The sequence below is a fragment of the Polypterus senegalus genome, chromosome 12, assembly GCF_016835505.1.
Source record: "Polypterus senegalus isolate Bchr_013 chromosome 12, ASM1683550v1, whole genome shotgun sequence".
Lineage (NCBI taxonomy): Eukaryota > Metazoa > Chordata > Cladistia > Polypteriformes > Polypteridae > Polypterus > Polypterus senegalus.
The window spans coordinates 49,917,377-49,944,166 of NC_053165.1; the positions used below are offsets into that span (position 1 = coordinate 49,917,377).

The 26,790-nt window shown below is 37.3% G+C and overlaps 1 protein-coding gene across 1 annotated transcript; it reads left to right on the forward strand.

Annotated features, from left to right (window-relative positions):
* Positions 1-2,343: 2,343 nt before the first annotated feature.
* sec13 (SEC13 homolog, nuclear pore and COPII coat complex component) lies at positions 2,344-25,186 on the forward strand. The gene is made up of 9 exons (XM_039771710.1): positions 2,344-2,545; positions 8,059-8,103; positions 8,345-8,460; positions 12,035-12,186; positions 15,169-15,302; positions 17,331-17,464; positions 19,169-19,289; positions 21,029-21,175; positions 24,874-25,186. Exons 1-9 carry the CDS (start codon positions 2,543-2,545, stop codon positions 24,982-24,984), a joined length of 963 nt encoding a protein of 320 aa, XP_039627644.1. The 5' UTR covers positions 2,344-2,542; the 3' UTR covers positions 24,985-25,186.
* The last annotated feature ends 1,604 nt before the right edge of the window (positions 25,187-26,790 follow it).

Sequence of the window (26,790 nt, forward strand, 5' to 3'; positions counted from 1 at the left end):
AGCAGTTATATAGGAATAATGTTTTTTTTTTCTTTTAAACAGTATTTTCATACTTTTCTAGGTGTTCTAATTGTTTAATTAATCCATTATTTACTAATTAGTGGGTCTAACACGAAAGTAGCAGCCTTTGATTATTCAGTGTTGTTTGCCTAGGTGGGGCGGCACGGCAGTTAGGAGACCCGGGTTCGCTTCTCGGGTCCTCCCTGCTTGGAATTTGCATGTTCTCCCAGTGTCTGCGTGGGTTTCCTCCCACAGTCCAAAGACATGCAGGTTAGGTGGATTGGCGATTCTAAATTGGCCCTAGTGTGTGCTTGGTGTGTGGGTGTGTTTGTGTGTGTCCTGCGGTGGGTTGGCACCCTGCCCAGGATTGGTTCCTGCCTTGTGCCCTGTGTTGGCTGGGATTGGCTCCAGCAGACCCCCGTGACCCTGTGTTCGGATTCAGCGGGTTGGAAAATGGATGGATGGTTTGCCTAGGTGTCTTCTCTGCTCATTTTTAATTGTCGTTAATAAGATACAACGAAGGGGAAAAACTGCACAGAGAAATGGCAAAATATAATGAAATCAACAAAAGAGAGTTAAGCATTTAAATCTATAGAAAAAGCTGAAATATTTCTAAATGTCTTATAAATGTAAAAATCATGCTACTGTGCTTTTCTGAATGTAGAATAAGAGAAAAAAAAAATACCAGCTAATTACATGAGCTCAGTGTTATCAGGTGTTGTCATTGATTAGGAATCTGGTTGGAACAAAAACCTGCAGCCACAGGGTAAGTTTGGGAAACACTGATTTAAACAAATACAGGTAGACATGGAAACCGGGTTTTCTGATAAATAAACAGTAACGTTTAAGACAGTATTGTTTAAATACAACAGATTTTGGTGAATCATTTAAATGCAATTATTTATATCCATTGATAAACTTCTTCTTCTTTCGGCTGCTCCCGTTAGAGGTTGTCACAGAGGATCATCTTCTTCCATATCTTTCTGTCCTCTGCCTCTTGTTCTGTTAATCCATTTATACACTAATAATGGCAATTATTAAATATTATTATTATTATTATTATTAAATAATTCCTCCCATATAAATAACATTTCTTGGACTGCTTTCTTCCATCTCCGAAACATTTCTAGACTTCGTCCTGTTCTTACACAACACAGTACTGAAGTATTGGTTAATGCCCGAGTCACTTCACATATAGATTACTGTAATGCTATTCTATCTGGCATCCCACAAAAATGTATCCATCGCTTACAACTTCTTCAAAATTGTGCTGCAAGGATAATAACCTGCTGTTCTAAATCCACTGAACATATTACACCGATTCTCTCTCAACTTTACTGGCTCCCTGTTAACTACAGAATACAATACACAATACTACTCTTAACATTTAAAACTGTCCACAGTCTTGCTCTCCCCTACCTCATTGATCTCCTACAGACTTGCACTCCCTCACTCAGATCAGATCCTGTAATTTTAGAGTATTCAGTCTGGCAATATGGTGCAGCCTTAGTTTGTGGAAGACAGACACAACTAAAGACATGAACATAAAATGATGGTTGTCAATTTCAGACTGTGTTTCCTCAATGTGCTCCTTGAGAAACAAACACATCCTCTGAACCAATCTCAGCCAGAACAAACTGATTGATCAAAGATACATTGACGGCTTGCCCTAATGTCGACTGTCGGATAACACGCTCAATTACTTTGACCACCTTGACTGTACCCTATGAAAGAATCATCAAACCTCCTTTGTTTTTTAATGTGAGCAAGTGGTAGCTTTGATCATATGATGCCGGTACAGCATCTGTTACCAAATTAGCACGGCACACATCACAGGACAGCTTTCTCAAAATCCTGTCTAAGGGCTACCTGACCTCCCACTGCTTCCGGAGGTGGATTTCTTTGGGAAACCTTCAAAGTTTGAGAAATGTTAACAGCTAGCAACAATCTACATGGTTAGTGACTAAATATGTTTAGCCAAAACGTTGTTTGGAGGCTCACTTGGGCACATAAATGCATAGCTTTGCTAGCTTAGCTTGGCGTAGCTAAAGTTAAGATTATAAAATGGGATTTTCTAATAGCCAAATATAACCTAAACAATTTTTCATCCTTACCTATGCAATGCAATCCCCCCGGGATCTGGTTTGGAGCGTACAGTAGTTTGTACAATCCCAAGCAGCAAATGCTTGAGGCATCTTTATCCATTACTTGACTCCACAGCAATGCCACTCGCAATATGGCGGCGACGTTGACGTACGATGCTGCTGGTCATGCGGCGTCTAGTAATTCTATGTCTATGTTTGGCTCTCTGGTTGGGAACTGAGTCTGATGCGTTGTCAGTTGTACTCGGGCTCGTGGAGCTGTAACTCTGGCGGAAGTAAGAGGGAAAACGAGAGCTAGGAGTTGCCACGTCTGAGGCAATTAGGTGTTCGCTTCTGGAAAAAAGTGGCAAAAAAGTACACCCAGTTTATCAGAGTCATTTTTAATAGAAACGGGACTGATTCGTCGTACATCAGGATCTGTTTCCGAGCTTGATACAGCTATGGTGAGTCAAACCGCTTGGCGCACTTTACCTTTGTTAAACGGGTTCTCTGGCGTTTCTCCTTCCTAAACATACTGTCGGTATCCAGATGTTTCACTGTTTTGTTTTAATCCTTAAAACACAAGGGTTATAAGTGCCTCGTATTAAACAAAAAGTGTATTGATGTACATGAATGTAGCGATTACGCTACAGACTTCATTCATTTAAGTCCTCATTCATTGCCACGTCTAGCTGTCATGTTGGACTTTTGGAGCCGGCAGTACAACTTCCGATTTGCATTCTGTTATTGATTATATGTATATGTGTGTATACAACACGAAGATTACAATATCCGATTGTTAATACAATTAAATTGAATTTCCCAGGAAACTTTCATTAGTAGCTAATGAGAAATTACATATTTTGTTTTACATTTTGACATTTACATATTTGGCTGACGCCTTTATCCAAGGCGACTTACAACATTTATGAATCAACTGGTTACAGTTGTCTTTCAAAACTTCGACTTTTTAATTAATCAGTGATATTTCATCAATTACAAATAAGTGCCCATTTCCGTGAGTTGTTTTAATTTTCTAATGTAATTTTGTCTATAATTACGTACTGAGGTCCGCTTAAGGCAAGGGTCATGAGTAACGGAGGCAGTGGTTGGTTTAAAATCAACACATCAAGTAGAATTAATATACAGAAAATGTATTTCCCCTTTTACATTTTCTGTTAAAATGGTTTTCCTCATTTAATATGTTTAATAAGAAAGTTAGATTTATTAATAAAAATGTTGTCTAAAGCTTTTTAATTATCTGTTTTTTAAGTCATGTTTACATGACAACCCAATAAAGACAGAATTATTTAAACTAACCAGCAAATTAAAAACGTATGTCCTGTATTATTATTATTATTATTATTAAATCTGTTTTATCCAGACAATTAGTATGAAGTTAATTACTTAGTGTTTGTAAATTCTGACTTTGCCCGATGCATTGGGAAGCATGCCTGGCAGATGTTGAGCCCCAGTTCAGTTCCAAGCTGCACTCTTAATAATACTGTTTATTAATTGCCTCTTTGCTGGGTTGTATGGTTCCTTGTAGAGCCATTACTTGATAAAAAAAAAAAAAACTGGTCCTTTGCATTTTAAAAAGGTTCCTGATACATACATGTATGTGCACAAAGCGGATCTTTAATGAATAGGAGTTTACCTAGCAGGTTAGTGAAGATCAAGAAAACCTGAACTTAGTTTGTGTTTTTGTATGCAGCAATAGTACTTTTAAAAATCAGGAATCCAGTGGTATTTCACAAGTCTGTTTTGTCTATTCCTGATTATTCATGGAACCTGTTAAGGATCTGAATAAAAGATTCTTTCTGGAACATTCAAGTGGATGGTTCTTTTGGAAAACAAAAATGGGTTCACCATGGCGTTGCTCTAAAGAACCAGCTTGGCACCTTTATTTTCAAGAGTGTGGGGTGGCTTCTCAGTAAAACGTAAATCAGCTCCCAGTGCTGAATTCAATTTCTTCTGGGAGTGGTTCTTTCTCTTGTAAGTTAAAAGTTTAGCTTTTAGGATGTCCCGAGTCTCTAAACTGCCTCAGTATTGGTATGTGTGTGTGAGTCCTACAATGAATTGGAAAAGGCCCATCTGGTGTTGGCTACTCCTTGCACCTCATGATCTATGAGCTGTTGCTCCCTGATGTAGAGTTACACAAGTTCAGAATATCAATATTTGCTCATAAATTTCAGTTGTCCTCCTATGAATCTGTGTGGGTGAGTTGATGACAGTTCCCTGCAACTGACAGACATTTTGTCCTTAGTTGGTTCCTTGCTTGTTTCCAACACTTCACTGGATCTACTTCACTGCGACCAGAGCTGTGGAGTTGGTACACAAAACGTTTGATTTTGATTCTTAAATTTATGGAACCAACTACTCTAACTCCGACTCCTAATCCATCTTAATAAAAGGACAAGTGTCTGTGTTTTGTATGTGTCTGTTCAGGGTTATGTCTCTGTTACATGCCATTGATATGGGATTCATAAAAGCAGTTCTAATGTTTGTGATGCACATGCATTTTATTACTACAAATGTTTGATGCTCCATCTGCAATGTAATGCAATGCATTTCGTTACTGCCTGCATTACAAACTACATTCCAGTAGATGGTACCCACCAAATGTTAATGCGGAATACACAGAGGTGTATGTTGTATTACTTACATTTCAATTCCTCTTAGACGGGTAGCAGAGCTTGTTAGACTTAATGTATTTACTGTCTTGATTGTAAGTACACAACATAGAAGACATAAGGTATTCATCAGCCACTAACACTTTTGAATGAAAATGCAGCAAGGGTCTTTTTAAATGTGACGCTCATTCTTGTAAGTGCATTCTTTTTGGAACCAGTAAAACTACTAATTTAGATAGATATATAGATACTTTATTAATCCCAAGGGGACATTCACATAATCCAGCAGCAGTATACTGATACAAAAAACAATATTAAATAGTAATAAAAATGCATGTGAAAGCAGACAATAACTTTGAGTAATGATAGCATTTTTTTGCATATTTTTCACATAGTTTTTACCATCATCATCTTCAATGGCGAACTGACACAGATAACATTTCCCATCTGTTTTGATTGTGAAGTGTTAATAAACAGCTGGATTTGTTAAAAGGTTGTGAATTTGTGCATGGATTTAAATTACCATAAATGCAAATCAGTTTACAATATTAATAAAAATATTCCCTGAAAAGAAACATAGTTTAATCGAATTAGCATATGTGAAATTGGAAATGTTGACACATTATATTACAATTCACATTTAGCTGGAATCGGTACATTTTTACCGACTCTAATTCCATAGACCCCCACCTGTGACCTCGACCTAAGGGATTGAAAGTCACATGTACAAGTAAGTCAAGATTTTGCACTATAAACATATTTTACCATTTATTCCATAATTAACAAAACATTATTTAGTGTTGGATGAGGAGATTATGGTTTTCTTTTAAATATATATTTAACATTCCCTAATTTTAAATAATCAGTTTATTAATAATTAAAATTCCTAAATTAAAACATATGTGATTACCCACAAATCCCTTAAGGGAATACTCCACCCAAAAATAATATTTTGTTTACATGTTACTTACCCCATGTAGTTTGTAGTGATGACTGAGAGAATTTTTCATCTCATGTTTTCATGGAGAAAGGACATAACAAACGTTCTAGTAAAATGGGGCCCTATAATAACCAACGTTGAACAATAGTGAACAGTGTAAAAAACATCCATAGAGAAAAGAAAAAAAATTCTAATAACTCATGTTGCATAATCCTTATGTCTGTTATACATTTGTATGCTCAAAACATGCAAAACATTTTTTTCCTAAAATATTATACAGTGCATCCGGAAAGTATTCACAGCGCATCACTTTTTCCACATTTTGTTATGTTACAGCCTTATTCCAAAATGGATTAAATTCATTTTTTTCCTCAGAATTCTACACACAACACCCCATAATGACAACGTGAAAAAAGTTTACTTGAGGTTTTTTCATATTTATTAAAAATAAAAAAACTGAGATTTCACATGTACATAAGTATTCACAGCCTTTGCCATGAAGCTCCAAATTGAGCTTCGGTGCATCCTGTTTCCCCTGATCATCCTTGAGATGTTTCTGCAGCTTCATTGGAGTCCACCTGTGGTAAATTCAGTTGATTGGACATGATTTGGAAAGGCACACACCTGTCTATATAAGGTCCACAGTTGACAGTTCATGTCAGAGCACAAACCAAGCATGAAGTCAAAGGAATTGTCTCGAGGCACAAATCTGGGGAAGGTTACAGAAAAATTTCTGCTGCTTTGAAGGTCCCAATGAGCACAGTGGCCTCCATCATCCGTAAGTGGAAGAAGTTGAAACCACCAGGACTCTTCCTAGAGCTGGCCGGCCATCTAAACTGAGCGATCCAGGGAGAAGGGCCTTTGTCAGGGAGGTGATCAAGAACCTGATGGTCACTCTGTCAGAGCTCCAGAGGTCCTCTGTGGAGGGAGGAGAAACTTCCAGAAGGACAACCATCTCTGCAGCAATCCACCAATCAGGCCTGTATGGTAGAGTGGCCAGATGGAAGCCACTCCTTAGTAAAAGGCACATGGCAGCCCACCTGGAGTTTGCCAAAAGGCACCTGAAGGACTCTCAGACCATGAGAAACAAAATTCTCTGGTCTGATGAGACAAAGATTGAACTCTTTGGTGTGAATGCCAGGCATCACGTTTGGAGGAAACCAGGCACCACTCATCACCAGGCCAATACCATCCCTACAGTGAAGCATGGTGGTGGCAGCATCATGCTCTGGGGATGTTTTTCAGCGGCAGGAACTGGGAGACTAGTCAGGATAAAAGGAAAGATGACTACAGCAATGTACAGAGACATCCTGGATGAAAACCTGCTCCAGAGCGCTCTTGACCTCAGACTGGGGCGACGGTTCATCTTTCAGCAGGACAACGACCCTAAGCACACAGCCAAGATATCAAAGGAGTGGCTTCAGGACAACTCTGTGAATGTCCTTGAGTGGCCCAGCCAGAGCCCAGACTTGAATCCGATTGAACATCTCTGGAGAGATCTTAAAATGGCTGTGCACCGACGCTTCCCATCCAACCTGATGGAGCTTGAGAGGTGCTGCAAAGAGGAATGGGCGAAACTGGCCAAGGGTAGGTGTGCCAAGCTTGTGGCATCATATTCAAAAAGACTTGAGGCTGGAATTGCTGCCAAAGGTGCATCGACAAAGTATTGAGCAAAGACTGTGAATGCTTATGTACATGTGATTTCTGAGTTTTTTTATTTTTAATAAATTTGCAAAAACCTCAAGTAAACTTTTTTCACGTTGTCATTATGGGGAGTTGTGTGTAGAATTCTGAGGAAAAAAATAATTTAATCCATTTTGGAATAAGGCTGTAACATAACAAAATGTGGAAAAAGTGATGCGCTGTGAATACTTTCCGGATGCACTGTAAATACTTCTGGAAAACCTAGGGTGCAACATAAACTTGGGATGCGTATTCCCATAATTCTGTGATTTTGAGTTGAAGATGCACCTCTCCACCTCATTCATTGGCCAAAAATCCTATCTTCAATTTATTTATTTTTTCTTTTTTTCATGCATGTTTTTCACATTCTTTGCATTGTTCAAGATTGGTTCCTGTTCAATCATAAGCTTTGTTCTTCCTCCACAAAAACATAAAGTTTAAAGTGTTTCTCAGCCACCACTACAAACTACATTGCATAAATAACATGTAAAAGAAATATCATTTTTGGGTGACTTAAGCCTAGTATAGGTGAGTGTGCCCTCTTGTGGTCTCTCCATTCATTCACATATAGTTACCAAATTGTGTATTGGATAGGCTTAGGAATGTTAAGGAAAAAAAAAACACACACACAGAAAATGAATATTGTACATTTTGCAGGTCTTATTTTTTTAATTAATTTTTTTCATATGTATAATCTTAGCTCATATTCTTCCCTTTTTAGGTGTCTGTAATTAACACAGTTGACACATCCCATGAGGACATGATTGTAAGTATTAAGTAATCAGCATTTGAGATTTATAGAGAAGTTTGCGCGATATGTGCATTATTTATTTTAATGAATTAATAAATTATTAATAAATTAATATTTTCTGATATTTAGAGGTGTCAAGTTTTGTACTTCAGTAAGAGGAAAATGTATATCGATCAAGAAGTCAGTCAAATGTTTTCACAGAAGTTCTTATTTAGTGGGTGTTCTCATTATTTCATAATTTCTCTTACTTTTATAGCATGATGCCCAGATGGATTATTATGGTACTCGACTTGCCACATGTTCTTCTGACCGATCAGTTAAAATATTTGATGTTAAGAATGGAGGACAGATCCTCGTAGCAGACTTAAGAGGGTAAGTGCAATTGCAATTGCAATTGCAGAGCCAGTTGGTTGATGACTTTTATATTCAGTCGTGTATTTATCTTGTTATATTTGCCATGCTATGTATGCATGGAATACAAACAAGAATTGATGAATTTTAGTTTAAGCAAAATCAGAAAAAAACAAAATATTATTAATACTTGCTGGCTTTTTTCCCAAAAATTACATGTTGCAAACTGATAAGCACATGCAAATAATAATTTAGCTATACTATGTACTTATAGTAATAACCATATAAACTTATATACTTTGGGGAAGGCTTGGGTATCCACGTTAAAAGGTCTTAATTATTGCGAAGATTTAATTCAGTATTAAACAGTATGCAGCTGCATAGTTACAGTATATGTGCAGTAGAAGTTCATTGTGTCTATTTTGTTCTTTATTACAATAAGATATTGCAGGACATGCACAATTCTATAAAAGTATAGTTTCTTATCTGTATTTTTTATGGAGTTTTGGATATTGTTTGCTGTTGTCCAGTGTTCGCTATTCTTCTTCTTTTGGCTGCTCCCTTTAGCGGTTGCCACAGTGGATCATCTTCTTCCATATCTTTCTGTCCTCTGCATCTTGTTCTGTTACACCCTCGCCTGCATGTCCTCTCTCACCACATACATAAACCTTTTCTTAGGCCTTCCTCTTTTCCTCTTACCTGGCAGCTCTATCCTTCGCATCCTTCTTCCAATATACTCAGCATCTCTCCTCTGCACATGTCCAAACCAACACAATCTCGCCTCTCTGACTTTGTCTCCCAACCGTCCAACTGGAGTTGACCCTCTAATGTACTCATTTCTAATCCTATCCATCCTCGTGACACCGAATGCAAATCTTAGCATCTTTAATTCTGCTACCTCCAGCTCTGTCTTCTGCTTTCTGGTCAGTGCCACTGTCTCCAACCCATATAACATAGCTGGTCTTACTGCCGTCCTGTAGACCTTCCCTTTCACTCTTGCTGATACCTATCTGTCACAAATTACTCCTGACACTCTTCTCCACCCATTCCACCCTGCCTGCACTCTTTTTTTCAACTCTCTTCCACAATCCCCATTACTCTGTACTGTTGATCCCAAGTAAACTCATCCACCTTTGCCAACTCTACTCCTTGCATCCTCACCATTCCACTGACATTCCTCTCATTTACACACATGTATTCTGTCTTGTTCCTACTGACCTTCATATCTTTCCTCTCTAGAGCATATCTCCACCTCTCCAGGGTCTCCGCAACCTTCTCCCTACTATCACATTGTCATCAGCAAACATCATAGTCCAAGGGGACTCCTTTCTAATCTCATTTGTCAACCTGTCCATCACCATTGCAAATAACAAAGGTCTCAGGCTGATCCCTGATGTAATCCCACCTCCACCTGAATGCATCCATCACTCCAACGACAGACCTCACCACGGTCACACTTCCCTCACCATGGTCACACTTCCCTCGTACATATCCTGTACAACTCTTACATACAACTCTGCCACTCTTGACTTCCTCATCAAATACCACAACTCCTCTCGAGGCACCCTGTCATATGCTTTCTCCAGGCCCACAAAGACACAATGCAACTCCTTCTGGCCTTCTCTATACTTCTCCATCAGCATCCTCAGAGACGGCATCACATCTGTGGTGCTCTTTCTTGGCATGAAACCATACTGCTGCTCACTAATTATCACCTCACTTCTTAACCTAGCTTCCATTACTCTTTCCCATAACTTCATGCTGTGGCTCATCAGTTTTATTCCCCTGTAGTTACTGCAGTCCTGCACATCCCCCTTATTCTTAAATATCCGCAACACTACACTTCTTCTCCACTCCTCAGGCATCCTCTCACTTTCCAAGATTCCATTAATTAAGAATTAATTCCTTCTTGCTAATCCGTTGCACTTCCTGATTGATCTCCACATCATCCAACCTCTTCTCTCTCTCTCTCTCTCTCTCTCTCTCTCTCTCTCTCTCTCTCATTTTTTTCATTCATCAGCCTCTCAAAGTACTCTTTTTCCATCTGCTCAACACACTCTCCTCGCTTGTGAGTACGTTTCCATTTTTATCCTTTATCACCCTAACCTGTTGCACATCTTCCCCAGCTCGGTCCCTCTGTCTAGCCAATCAGTACAGGTCCTTTTCTGCCTCCTGATCCTTGGCTCTGCCCTCACTCTCTTTCTCTTCTTGATCACCAACGTCATCCTACAGACCACCATCCTATGCTGCCTAACTACACTTTCCCCTGCTACCACTTTGCAGTCTTCAATCTCCTTCAGATTGACTCTTCTGCATAGAATGTAATCTGCCTGTGTGCATCTTCCTCCACTCTTATACGTAACCCTATGTTCCTCCCTCTTCTTAAAATACGTATTCACCACAGCCAAGTGCATTCTTTTGGCAAAATCCATTATCATCTGACCTTCTTCATTCCTGTCCTTGACACCATTATTACACATCACCTCCTCTTCTCCTCTGTTCCCTTCACCAGCATGTCCATTGAAATCCACCCCAATCACCACTTTCTATCCCTTGGGTACACTGCTCATCATTTCATCCAACTCACTCCAAAAATCTTCTTTCTCCTTCATTGAACATTGGCATATGCACTAACAACATTTATCATCACACCTCCAATATCCAGCTTCATAATCATTACTCTGTCTGACACTCTTTTCACCTCCAAAACACTCTTGACATACTGTTCCTTCAGAATAACCCCTACTCCATTTCTCCTCCCATCCACACCATGATAGAACAATTTCAATCCACCTCCGATCCACCTGACCTTACTCCCGTTCCATTTAGTCTCTAGCATGCACAATATATCAACCTTCCTTCTCTCCATCATATCTACCAACATTGAAAGTTACTCCCCTCAGTTCCACTCTCTTTACTTTCTTCCTCTCCTCCTGCCTCCTGACACGTCTCCCTCCTATTCTTTTTCTTCTTCGGCCAACAGTAGCCCAATTTCTGCCAGCACCCTGTTGGCCAACAGTACTGGTGTGGTCGTCGTTGTTAACCCGGGGCTCAACTGATTCGGTATGGAAATTTGTATTGTTGTCCGCATATGGATTTGGCAAAATTTTACACCGGATGCCCTTCCTGAAGTTACCCTCCCCATTTATCCGGGCTTGGGACCAGCACAAACAAACACACTGGTTTGTGCATCCCCTGTGGCTGGGTTGTGCAGTGTTCATCAATGTAGGAAGATTTTTCAGCCATCACTACAAACTACAATGGGGAAAGTAACATATAAAAATAATATATAATTTTTGAGCAGAGTATTCCTTTAATGATGTATTATATTTCACAATGGTGTTAACAATGTACTGAAACACATTACATTATGAGGAGGTGTATTTATAAGACGTAGTAAAGGCAACACCACAGCCAACTAGAGGAGAAATACAGAAACAAAAAATTGAGAGTTGCTCTTTCGTAACATTAGTGTACAGTAGCACACAGTGTTGTTATGGGGAGACAAGAATTTATTTCAGAGTTTAAGATTATTATAAGGATTTTGAAAAATTAAAAAGTCATGTCTATATTTACTGTTTTTTTCTTTAACTAGTCACGAAGGACCAGTATGGCAAGTAGCATGGGCTCATCCAATGTATGGCAATATACTGTCATCTTGTTCCTATGACAGAAAAGTCATCATTTGGAAGGAAGAAAATGGAACTTGGGACAAGATGTATGAATACACTGGGCATGATTCTTCAGGTATTTTACTGTGGAAACTTAGTATTAATGACATTTCAATTTGAGGTGAAGACAATAAGTAGGATTTCTGTCTGGTGATGCTTTCATTTCTTTGACTTCCAGTGGTTACCATAATTACAGAGACAGTGAGGTAAAGATTGCCTTTTTTCAGTTAATATTTGAGATAAAAAGATGTAGTGAGAAGTCAATCAAAATGACACCTTTTATTGGCTAACTAAAAAGATTACAATACGCAAGATTTTGAAGCAACTCAGGCCCCTTCTTCAGGCAAGATGCAGTGTTTTATAATGGCTAACATGGTACAGCACCCTAGTACTACAGATAAAAAGATGGAAACTGGTAGAACAACAGAATGCCACCAAATAATTCTAGAGATAAATAAAGTACTGTTTTTCTGCAGTATTGGTTTAACCTATTAGATTAATATCACTTCATCAAAATTGGTTGCCACACTAGTCTGTAGTTATTCAAATAGTCAATTTTTTCTTAGGCATGGAGATTAAATTATTTCAGGCTGCCCAATCCCCAAGAGAAACAGTGTGTTACTCCTCCTCTATAACTGGCAATTAAATATCTACTGAACATTTTTAATGAGGAATATTTAATTAACCCTTTAATGATGGTGTTTTGATGTCTAAATACAAATTTTGTGAATAAAAGCCCATTCCCAGAATGAACTAATATGCAACCAGCTCTGTTTTCTGTGTATTAAGCTTGGTGCCTTTCATGTAAATCTTTAAAAAGCCATTCTACATTTACCCAAACCAATACCTTCATATTATGGCTTTGTTGCTTGTGAGCACTTCGCAATATGTGTATGAAAAGCTGCCTTTTAGTTGCCTGAGACTTTATATATGTTCTCCCTGAAATGATCTGTCTTTATTCGTCAGCCAGTCACTTACAAGGCACAAGGTAAAGTACATCCCTGTGTGTTAACAGAGAACCTACTTTAACTGGTATCTTAAGATACACTGAATGGTGAAAACAAAATAACTGCTTTATTCAGGTCTCTTATATACTTGTAGCTTCTCGCATTCAATTAAACTACTCAAATAAAAGTATTATTCACTATTAGATTGATAGATACTTTATTAATCCCCAAGGGGAAATTCACATAATCCAACTGCAGCATACTGATAAAAATAAATAAATAAATAAATAAACAGTGATAAAAATGCAAGTATAACAGACAGTAACTTTGTATAATGTTAACATTTACCCCCCGGGTGGAATTGAAGAGTCGCATAGTGTGGGGGAGGAACGATCTCCTCAGTCTGTCAGTGCAGCAGGACGGTGGCAGCAGTCTGTCGCTGAAGCTGCTCCTCTGTCTGGAAATGATACTGTTTAGTGGATGCAGTGGATTCTCCATGATTGACAAGAGCCTGCTCAGCGCCCGTCACTCTGCCACGGATGTCAAACTGTCCAGCTCCGTGCCTACAATAGAGCCTGCCTTCCTCACCAGTTTGTCTAGGCGTGAGGTGTCCATCTTCTTTATGCTGCCTCCCCAGCACACCACCACATAGAAAAGGGCGCTCGCCACAACCGTCTGTGCAGTCAACAACCTCCTCAATGTTCTCACTATGTGACCCCTGCAGGATATCCCAGTCCATAGTTCCAAAGCAGTCTCTCAGAGCCTGCTCTGCCTCAGGGGACCACTTCCTGAATGAGCGTGTGGTTGTAGGTAGCTCCCTCACTCTTGGTTTGTAGTGTAATTAGAAGAAAAATTGGTTGTATCCTTTAACCTAAAATTACTTTGCTGCATTGGTCAACATTTGAATTGTTTCATTTCTGGCTAAATGCAATAGGGCACTTATGTCTGTCGTATAATTTTTGTTTTGGCTTTTTCCCTCTTGGTTTAGCAAGTGTACATGGTTTCCTTCAGGCAATCAGATATTGGTTTTAAGATGCATTGAGCTGGTAGCCTGAATTTACACTACCAAGCTTCCAAACTTTCTATGAATGATTTACTTGGGCGTTAGTTAGGGGTTAATGTTCAGTTAAGTGAACAAGTTCACTTTTTATTTAGCATGCTTTGTATTCTTAACTAATTCTTTCTCTCAAATTTTCCATTTTCATTTTTGTCTTTCACATTTGTTTTATTTGATGACAAAAATGAAAAAAAAGTAATTCATTTTCATAAGTATTTATAGTGAGGAAAAATCATGTGATCAATACCTTATGGCGAATGATTGGACTTGCTATGTAATTGGCACAATATGTCCAAAAATTGTGACAGTGCTTCTGAATGTTACTTCAATTTAGGATTAGATAATTTAAATACAATGATAATGTCACAATATGTGGTCTTGATATGATTTAGATTTTTTTTTAATGTTTTGCAGTATAATTGTGATTCAGTTTCACTTTTTTAAAATTTATCTTTATTTTCTACTTGTCTGAAATCATATCTGTAGGTAGAAAATATGTTGGTCATTTTACATCTTAAAAAAAAAAAAGAAAGGTGACTCCCGTCATGATTAGTCAAAAGTACCAACAACACACCTGTGAATACTGCAGCCAAATATGACAAGTGTTTTCAAGATTTCAGCTGCTGTTTTTTTTTTTTAACAGCATTGCTAACATTTACAACATGCCATCTGTAGGAAATAGGTGCATCATACGGAAGTACTAATAAATTGCATTGTTTCTGCATTCCCATAGATTGCACAGAGTAAATCCTGGTATTTTTCTTTGGTGACCAAATTGAGAAATACCCCACTGAATTGTTTCCCCCTGTCAGCATTATCACTATATTAAAATTGTTCCATTTGACTAGCATTAATACTGCTTGGACAATTTAACTGTGTCAATGTAATCAATCTGATCTTCTTTTCCCAGATGGTTTAAACATAAACATTGACATTAATCCAATATTTGGTTATGTTTATTAAGATAGTTTCTGTGCTTACATGCACTTATCTATATTTAATGTGTATACCTTTTTATAGTTACTAAATTAAAGCTAAATTATTTTATTTGCAGTAAATTCTGTTTGTTGGGGACCATATGAGTTTGGACTGATTCTTGCATGTGGTAGCTCTGATGGTGCAATCTCCTTGCTTACCTTTACTGGAGATGGACAATGGGAAATCAAGAAGATTGCCAATGCACATACGGTAAGTGCTTAGATTTAACTAATATTGGAGTCTGGAGTTTTTGTACTTTCTTCCATTTTCTTAGGTGAAGACTACATATCCTTGTGTGAGAAGCTAATACTTATTTTAGACATCAAGTATGGTAGTTTGTAGTTGGTGGCAAGTTCTTATAGGTCCAGAGTTTTTAGTTTACATTCTTGCCAAGGTGTTTTCTGCATGGATATTGCACATGCATTCTTGATTACAATTTACTCCAAAGAGGCAACATTTTTGCTGCTGTCAATGACAAAATATGGCCAGAGTTTGGACCATCTGCAAGAGATATTCCTCCACAATGGAATTTTGTAGCTCATCTCTTGACTGTGAAATGTGAAGTTGCCCTGGTAAATGTTCATTAGACAAGAACCAATCTCCAAAGATGTACTGTTATTTTTTTTTCTTATCCATGCTTACTTGATTGTGAAGCAAGTCACACATACTAAAGACTACAAATACTAGAATCTAGTAATTCACAATATCTTAATAAATACACAGGCAAATCTTTGGGTACTCTCTACATCAGTGCCTTCAAAATCCCCCTTTGTGGTTTAGGTTCGAAAGCTTCTGAATGCGCTTCATATTAAAACTAAACGTACAATATTAAATGTGGAAAGTTTTCTAAACATTAAAAAAGATAAAGTTTTTTTTTACTATTTTTAAAAGAGGAAATACATTTTTAAATGTGTCTGTCTTTCCAAAAGCTGTACATTTTTATAATCTGTGTATACAGAGGTTGCATTAGTCTTATTATGTAATATATACACTCACTCATGTGCATGTAGCAATCCACTGCACAACAGAAAATAAGCATAACTTGCATGTCTTTGCGATGTGGGAGGAAAATCAAAGTGCTCAGAGAAAAACAGTCTACACAGAAACAAGAACACGAAAGTTCAATGCATAGAGGCATCTTTAACCCTTGCCCATCTTTTCTACCTCGAACCTGTTAGAAATATAAATGAACACCTTAAACAGATAATTTAAATTTGTGTAGTTATGTAACCAGCAAAGTGGTACTGTTATTAAATTATCAAAAAAAGTTGTGTTTAATATAGCTGTGCCTTGGTAATCGTATTATATCAAAGAGAAAAATTACAAATAATTTTTAAGATGAACCATTTACACTAAATGCTGTGAGCACATTAGGCCGAGTAGAGAGGCAAGATTTTAAATTGAGGATGTTGCTGTATCAAATGTCACTGATACTACTTTGATGTTTCAAAAGAAAGTTTTATTATTGATTGCTAGGTATTTATTAACACAAATGGTTTGTGAAACAGCATTTTCATTCTTTATACATTCAAAAGCATATTTTAGTTGTTTATTTGCAATATTTAAAAAAAGTAAAAATGGTGACTATTTAACCTAAGAATCTCTTATGTATTTTCCACTATATCATAGTGCTGTAACAAATTTTAAAAAAGTCAGAAAAACTATTTCAGTTTTGACTTAAGTGATATTTTATCGCTCAACTGTGAAGATGAAAATGCTAACCTTTTTGAATTCATAATCCAGAGAACGTCAACTGTTGTTTTTCTTAATTAGGATTTTTAAATGTCTCTTGTATATAGGAGTGTTGCGTTTTTCCATTATCTTTGTCATAATCTTATAGCGTAATAGACAATATTTTATAGACATTTAGCACTAGTACTATCAAATCGTTGTCTGATTCATATTGCACACTAAGCATATTAAAGTTCTAATTCTTGAAGATAATGAAGTTAACCTTGGCTTCTATTTAAAATATACCCATTATATTTATTTATGAACATGATTCTTCCTTGGATTTGATTTGATTTAATGTTTGCTGAACAATTTGTGTTTAAAATATTTTGGAGAGATTTACATTAAGCTGTTTCTTTTATGTGTATATGCTAGTTGTTTTTTTTGTTCCCCTGTTTTTATCTGTCCTGATTCTTTATAATTATTACAAGGGAAATTTGAAAGAAAAGTAAAAAAAAAAAAAAAACCACTGTAATGTATTCATTGATACTATGTTTTAATTCTTAGATTGGCTGCAATGCAGTTAGCTGGGCTCCTGCTGTTGTACCTAGTAGTCTTATTGACCAGCCGTCTGGACAGAAGCCAAACTACATCAAAAGATTTGTCTCTGGAGGTTGCGACAATCTGGTCAAATTATGGAAGTAAGTTTTACATTTGAGTGTTGTTAAATGTTTGGTTTTGAAAATTATGTTCGTTCTATCTATCTATCTATCTATCTATCTATGATTTAGCATGTAACACATCTGCATTCATTTTATCAGATTTTGTAAATATTCTAGCTGCTTGGGACTGAATAAAAACATTATGGTTTTCTTTATCTGGTAAAGTGAAATTAGCATATTAAAAAATAACTACATGACACACAATAGCTGGTAGTAAATGCAAAAATGATTGAAAATATATAAATTTACCAGATTAACATGTATATTTCTTACAAAAATTTTTATAGCATTGAGTAACACCCATTATAAAACACATACTGTACATTATTTCCGTAGCATTGCAAACATTTCAAATGCATCAAAGTAGTTAGTAAAAGCTTGTTACTTTTAAAGCACGAATGTAAAGCAGACTTTCCTGATTTTAGTCTTGGACTAGTTTTGCAGTCCATAAATCTGAGTTGGATTAAATGGGTCTGACAATGTTATATTAGGTCAGCCAATTTAGATATTCTTCTTTAAAACAAACAAAAAAAAAAAAACCTGGATTTTCAGTTTCTTTCTTTTGTATTGAATTTCTGTGAAATTTTTCAGACTTGTCCTTAATGTACATGCTGTTACTAGAAACTTTTCATGTTTGGTCTTTTCAAAATATCTAAATATGGTGTTTAATGAAGACTTCATGATAAACTTACTAATGGGTGCAAATACAACTATATTTTCTGTTCTACACTGGGTTACTCCTTGCAACTGTATGTGAGTTTAATTAGTTTGCCACTTAGATAAACAGGACAAAAACAATTGTTGTAAAGGAAAATACGTGATAAAATAAAAAAGAGCTTTAAGAAAATATTAGAAACCCAAACTACATACATTTGTGAATTTATCAGGTTAATTGAATACTCCAAGCAAATCTGGCATTTTGTTTATTTTTTTACTCCATGAGTTTTGTAGTGATGACTGAAAAATGAAGAACAGCGATTTTATAAATATGTACAGTATATACCGTATATAAAATAGATGATAGAATGGTGGTCTATGATGACCAAACCTGAACTATAGCTAACAATATCAAAAATGCCCATTAAAAAATCTATATGCCCACAACATGCAAAATGCATGTGTTTCTTGCTAAAATATTGGTAAATAAATGCTTCCTGAAAAATCGGCACCAGCCATGAACAGGCAACACAGCTTGCATTGGAATTGAGCTTGTGTATTGGAGGTCCACCTCTCCCCCTCATTCATTGGTCAAGAGTCCTGTCTTCAATTCATAAGCTCAGTCCCATGCAGATTGCATTTCCTGTTTACACCCAGCACTGATTCTGTTTTAAACCATTTTACCTCATTGTACATGTAAAAAATATTAAGCTTTCTTGGTCATCCCTGCTAAACACTTGGGACAAAATTTTTGGGCAGAGCATGTCTTTAAATAAAATTCAAGGTGTAATTAAGCAAAGATTGACATTGGTTGTTAAAAAAGAAATTGGTTGACCTGAAAAGTGTAGGCATAGTTTTTTGTTAGGGCCAAAATGGGAAAAAGTAATTCCTGCTCAAATTTTTTTTTTTCCATTTGCTTTAGTGGTATAGACTAAAAATGTTATAAAAATGACATGCAATCCAATTTATTATTCCTTGTTATCTGCATATGCATTTCACATTGCAATGTTTGTATTTTCTTTATAGGGAAGAAGATGGTCAGTGGAAAGAAGATCAAAAACTAGAGGCGCACAGTGATTGGGTTAGAGATGTAGCTTGGGCTCCTTCAATAGGTCTTCCTACAAGCACAATTGCCAGTTGTTCACAGGCATGTATCCGCACGTTACTGTGCTTTTCTAACACAGTTTTCTCATTTACTAAAAGCACAATATAAAGAGTTTTAATTGAGACATTTTGTTACTTTATATCTTTGTCAGAATGCTTTTTTCAGCAGTATCATCACTTTTTTTTTTTTTAAATATTAATAAGAATGGCATGCTTAGAAATACCTACTATGACCGCTGTGCATATTATTGTGCAGTTTTTTGTGTCTTCCCAGAATGCAGATCCTTCACAATGCTGTGCATGTCCTTGGTGTTCTCAAGCACTAAGAATGTGCTTTTATTACTCCTGATAGAAACCGTGCATTAAGTAACATGGTAACAAACAAAGACATTTGTGAACTATACTGCTTTTTTATTTGACAGGTTGATCTTTTAAAGTGTATAATTTGTAGAAGAAATGAAAAGACAGGGAAAAAAGTTGTTTTGCTTTTTTTTGTCATAAAAATATAAGACAACATTAATTATGTGAAGGTTTGTGTTGCATTAAAATGACTCCATCATCACCACTACCAAAAAAATCTAAGATAAATATAAAAGGCAAACACTTTATCCTGTTTAATTTATTGATGTATGTTGCAATGACATGAAAATAGTAATTATTACTTTCCTTTAAGCAGTTAGTTTACAAATTGCAAAAGTACTAACTTAAACAGAGGTGGGCCTTGGGTGATAATGCATTACAATAAAGAGAACAGTGCCAGCGTACAACTTAATATGTTTGAATACATGCTACTCCAGAAAGAACGAAAATGAGAAATTGCTACTATAGAGCTTTTTTTTTTATCATGGATGAGGACAACTTAGGCTCCAGTGTTTTCATTCTCCCAAACATTCAATTTAGAGGTCGCAGTACATATAAATATCATAGAATGTCCACACAAATTATCTGGAAATGTTTAAAGTCAACATGAGCAGTGCACGGTCTTGGATTTGACACCCAGGTCTCTGCAGCTGTAAGGCAGCATTAATGACCACTGCATCCCTGTTCTTGCCAGGGTCATCTATGGATCAAAAAGCATTATGTAGTTTAAGTGATAATGCCAGGTAGAGTACATCATCAAAAGGCATTACATTACTACACTGCATTACATATTTTACATCACTGCATTACATATATATAATTAACATGTGATAAAATACCCAAAATGCTACATTGAGAAATACAAGAAAGATCATGTAGGTGTGCTTATCAAAAAGAGCTATGCAAACCTAACACCACTGCATTGCAAAATTACAAAATCTGGCACAGTACCCAAAGTCAAAATAACAGTAGTGAAGAAATTATGCAAAGCAAGGGATTCAAAACCATTTCAGAAGCACTGTTTCTCAATGAAAGACCTTTAAAGTAAGCAGCACAGCTGGAGAATACACTGCCTTTATGACAAGCTGTAGCTGAGAAAAAGTCACAACAGAGAAGGCTTTCAAAAAAAATCTCCAACTACAGTTTGTGAAGAAAAAAATAGTTCCATTTTGTAGTGTTTCATCAGTTCTGAGAGTATACTGTACATCTTTACCATGGGGAGTAAATGGATTTGATCACTTTTAATGTCAACAAATCCTTAATATGCGTTCATGGTATTTATGTGTATTGTGTTTGTTTTCTCTGTAATGGCATAGAACAATAGGGTTAATTGTAAAATATTGGATCCTAAATGGTGACATACATTTACTGTAATTATTTTTTGGATTCATTGTGTTCATTTGTTTATTTTTTTTTTAATAGGATGGCAGAGTATTTATCTGGACCTGTGACGATCCAGCAGGGAATGCTTGGACAGTTAAGCTTCTACACAAATTCAATGATGTTGTTTGGCATGTTAGTTGGTCCATCACTGGTAACATTCTTGCTGTGTCTGGAGGAGACAACAAGGTTAGGGTATTTGCAAGATGCAATCTTTTATGCTGTTTTTGGTATATTTTCATGCAGGCTATGGCTAATCCTGGCAATTACACATCATGCGTTGAAAAATGAGCAGCATCAGCTATTAAAGACTTTTTGTGCCTTGCACATTTCATCCTTCTACACACTACATACATACTAAACCGTTGTCGGGCAAGTGCGCCTCGGAATTTTCTAGGGCCGCCGCGAAAACTTTTGTAAAATATTTAAAATTGCTAGTGTTTTTGAACTTTTGGTTGATTAAAAAGATAATGTTTAAAAAAATATTTTATGTTGGAAAAACAGATAACGGAACACTTACAGAAATGAAGTCTAAGAAACTCAAGAGACTTCAGATGATCGACAAGGAAATACGCGTCTGTCTTTCGAAAATTGATCCTTGCATCAATCTCATATGTGCTGAAAAACAATTTCAACGTTCACATTAATTAAATTTAAGATTTATACTTTGATTCCTTTATTAATAACATGTCTTTCAAACTTGGAAAATTAACTGTTTTTATTGGCGATTGTCTATAGATTGTGTCGTCACAACTTTATTTATGGGCAGTCCCTCAGGTGCGGCGTTAAAGAAAAGTTTTGGACTTAGTGTGCCGCAACTCGAAAAAGGTTGCCTTTCACTGTACATAAACTCTTTTTCTTTTTTTTTTGGTGAGGGGTTTGCAAACATAGTCGCATGTGTTTTAGTACACTTAGTAGGTTTGCTGTTCCAGAGAGCAAATAAAAAACAAATAAATAAATATATAAATATTGTGACAGATAAGGGGGGTACTATCGCTCCCTTGAACCCTCAGACTATATGCCATACACCAGATAAAAGTCCAATAAGTTGACTTTTTATTAATCAACAGTGCACAAAGCACCCACCTCTCCACAATACTTATTAATCACAACAGTAAATCAATAATCAATTCTCCACCACTCCCAGACGCATTGCCACCCTTCCACCCAGCTCAGCTCGTTGTCTGGGATCTCCCACAGTCCTTTTATAGTCCCTGACCCAGAAGTGTTTCTCAACCTTCAGTCCATGTGACTCCTTATCACTTCCGGGTCAGATAAAAAGTCCTATTCTTCATCCCGGAAGTACGTCACTTCCGCTGTCGCTTTGCCTATGACGTACTACCGAGTTACAGGGCACAAATGAGTCTCTGGGCCTCCCTGCAGCATCCTTAATTGGCCCCTGTGGTATCCAGCAGGGCTGGAAAGGAAAACTCCATCATCCATGATTCCCTGCTGGTATCCGGGGCACCTCCGTGCTGCAGGGAGAGCTCCATCTGGCAGCCTGGGGGTATTGGGGGTATATATATATACAGTGAATCCTCGTTTATCGAGGTTAATCCGTTCCAGACTCTGCCGCGATAAATGAATTTTCGCGAAGTAGGATTCTTTATTTATAAATCAAATATTTTCGCAGTTAGAGTATAGAAAACCTGTTTACGACCTTCTAAATACGTTTTTTACCATTATTAGAGCCCTCTAGACATGAAACAACACCCTTTAGTCACCATTACACTCGTATTACTCAATATATTAGACAAAATAAGAGAAAATAAGACATATTAGACGTTACAAATATCATATTACTAGGCGCACTCGCCTTTTAAGGCGACCGACTTTTATCTTCAATTATTGTGCGCTCCATGTGTACATCAGGCATGTAAGTGTAGAGAATGAGAACATCAAAGTGTCCATTCATAACATCATTTTTTTTTTGTCCCCTCAAGTGCCTGTCCAAAGTCGTACAATGTCAGCCTGAATCTGTACCGCTAAAGACGGAGTTTCATGCACTAAATAAGCTATAGATGAGAATAAGCAAGCACCATCTCCCCTGATATTTACTACGCGGTGAGGCATTTGTACTCCATCAACATTAATTATTTCCAGAGACATAATTTTTTCTAATTTTCCAGCGCATCGCGCACAAAAGCAAGGGAACGATGAGAGCACCAGAACTCTGCTCACATCGTGTCGCTTCATACCTCAAGCCGCAAGTAGTAAGGTCTGTAATAAGCGGAATACCACTACGCTTTGCACTCATGGGACGGAAGGACAATCCCGAACGCTTTTCTATAGTAGATTATTGTACTGTACATTTAATTGCACACAACCACTAACCTATGAAGGCACGACCTCAGTAGGAGAGTCTTCAGAGGTGGTGCAGTATCTTCAGCAGGTGCGTTGTTGTTTTCTTCCGCTAAAGAAGTACTAGGAGTAGGCAGTGGGTGTCTGGGTGCGCGGCTGAAGAACATTTTGATAGGCAGTTGCTGGCGCTGTCTTTTCACATGCGTGAGGAGGCTTTTGTAGGGTATTGCCATCTTTAATCATATACAAGAGTTTTACCTTCTTCTGGATAGTAAGCATCTTCCTCCGGCGCTTAGTTTTATTCTCAAAAGGCTTAGAAAAAGCAGCACGTTTAGGAGCCATCGTAGGGCTTAGATAAAAATTCTCAGAAAGCGCATGCGTAGTGACGTAAGCGTGTATGAGAAAAAAATCGCGATAGAGTGAAGCCGCGAAAGTCGAAGCGCGATATAGCGAGGGATTACTGTATATACACACACACTCACACAGTATACTCCATTGATGGGAATATTTTTCTTTAAATAACAGCTGAGATCATCTCTGTAATTGTTTCAATGGGCATCCTTTATTACAGCAAATCTGAGGGAGCCCTGACATGTGTCCAACCTGACAAATGCAACGTAATATGCAGAAGATCAAGCTTATGAAGATGAGACAATGTGCATAACGTAGCTGTAAAACTTATCTTTTGACACCAGACATGATAAAGTAAAAAAAATATGGTCTTTGTTGAATTTTCCTGAAAATGACAGTGGTGTTAGTAAAGCTGGCAGTGTAGACATGGCTAGATACTACAGGGTGAGGCAAAATTAAGTACCACATTTCAAACGTTTATTCTCCAAAAACGCTACAAGATAAAATGCATTTCATTACAACACAAAAAAGGGTATACAAAATAGATTTTTGCTCACTGTGTTTTAAAAATGATGTCTTCAAGGTGGTGACCATCATTAGCAATTTCTGAATGCTCATATAACTCATTCGGTTATTTCAAGGGGAATAGCGGCGATTTCATGGTGAATATAGTCCTTGAGGGCTTCAGGGTTTTGAGGTTGGTGTGTGTATACCTTTGACTTAAGATAACCCCACAAGAAGAAATCACACGGAGCGAGATCAGGCAAACGTGAAGGCCACCTGACATCGTTGTACAGGGAGATCAGCTTCTTTAGAAGCATCTCCCGCAAAACTTGCATGGATGTCCATGCTTTATGAGCTGTTGCTACATCCTGTTAAAACCAGGCACCCACCACATTCATTTCTTCCAATTGGGGCTGCAAAAAAGTTCTCTAGCATTTCAATGTGACGTTGGCCATTGCTTCCCCCACTATGTAGGGGTCTCTGATGGAGTTCACGAGGGTTGGTTTCAGCTTAATAGTGAAAGTTTTGCTTATTTATGCAACCATTCAAATGGAAATGTGCCTCGTCGCTGCATATGACGATGGCATCTCGATGAACGGTTTACAGAGACCTTGAGAATTGTGGTACTTCATTTTGGCTTAGCCTGTACTTTCTGTTTTTTATCTGTGTAAGCAATATTATGTTTTTTTGTTTAGCTTTGTAAGATTTACTTTTTTTTCCTCATCTTCCAGGTAACTTTATGGAAAGAATCTGTGGATGGCCAGTGGGCTTGTATTAGTGATGTTAACAAAGGCCAGGGAGCAGTGTCCTCTATCACAGAAGGTCAGCAGAGTGAGCAGTGATGAACGGTACTAGAACTGTATTATACTGAGCATCACATGAAAAAGAAGAATTTGATATATACCTCCTTGGGATCATGGAGCACAATGTTTACTGTTGAATCTAAGGCAACAGAGGACTCTTAAGAGGTTTTATTTTCTAATCCAAAAGTTTGGAATTTAAAAAAATAAGTGAATAAAAATGGAAAACAAACTTGTTGATAAACGTGTTCCCTCTTTTTCTTTTGAAAATGTTTACTTCCTCAGCTTCATGTTTTACATTTTGTCTGTTTTATCAGGCTGTTATGTTTCAAATTTGAAATTTAATAAAATGTTAATTGTGATTTTCTTCACTAATTTGGTGCACATGTTTGTGTCTGATTTAACATAACATTTTAATGTGCAATCCTAGAGTTAATTAATAGCAGTAACTACAATCTACTTAGTCATTAACCGCTTGTGCTTTTGCCACATTTATGAAATTTGCCACCTGTGGCTGGAATACTGAAGTGGTCTCTTAGTCTGGTGGGTTACATTAGAATGTTGTTAATTAGAATCACGAAAATGTTAAAGTGGGGGTCTAATATTGTATTTTTGTTATTAAAACAGAGGTTTTCCAAATTATTTCCTTCAACAGTCATATGAAAAAGTAAGCATATCCCATGATATATTTTTCTTTAATATACAGACGTGGAGAAATTTGATGGGCGGAAAAAATGACGGAATGACAGAAAAAGAGGAACCCACAGTTATCTTTGAAATTACTTGAAACTCACAAAATTAGTTGCACCCATCATTGTTGTCCCATATTTAACGAAAGTCTAATTTTTAACAGAGTATTTCAAGTAACACAAATGAAAATGACATGAACAAAGTGATGGGACCCTCAACCTAATATTTTATTGCACAACATTTATAGGCAATCACTGCAAACAAGTGATTCCTGGAGCTCTCCATGAGACTTCTGCCCCTGTCCACAGGTAGTTTGGCCCACTCTTCCGGAGCAAACTGCTCCAGCTGTGTCAGGTTTGAAGGGGATCTGAAGAGAATGCATGTTTCAGTTCTTTCCATAGATTTTTTTTTTGGTAGGATTGAAATCCGGACTCGTAGAAGGCCACTTCAGAATAGTGCAATGTTTTGTTAGTCATTGTTGGGTGCTTTTAGCTGTGTGTTTTGGGGTCATTATCTTGTTGGAGGTTTCATGGAATGCAACTGAGATCGCTTTCTGACACTGGGCAGTATGTCATTCCAGAGGGTCTTGATAGTTAGGAGCATGCGTTGATATGGTGCATTGCCGCACTCGCCACATGACAGACCAACTCCAGATCCCAGATTAGGACCCAAGTGCAGCCATGCAATGGGTGACACCTCAGCACCACATTAGTTCAGATGGAGTGGAACAGTGTTATGGTGGCCGGAGTGCCAATTCTGCCACCAACCTCCAGGTTAAGGCCCTTGCTCCAGGGCCCAACGAAGTAGTCCTACGATTTAATTCTTCTCTGCACAGACTCAAGGCACCCAGTGCCAGAGACTGCAAAGCAGCCCTAAACATAACCAAGCCTCCTCCATGTTTCACAGTCGGTAGGGTGTTCATTCCTTTAAAAGCTTCATGTTTCTCATTTGTGGACCTAGAGCTGTTGTTAACTTGCTAAAAAGCTCAACTTTTGTCTCATCTGTCCAAAGGACATGTTTTCCCAGAAGAACTGCAGTTTGTTAATATGCATTTTAGAAAAAATCAAGCCTGGCTTTTTATGTTTTTCTTTCAACACTGATGTCCTCCTGGGTCTTCTTTCATTGAGCCCACCATCACTCAAAATGCTACAGATGGTG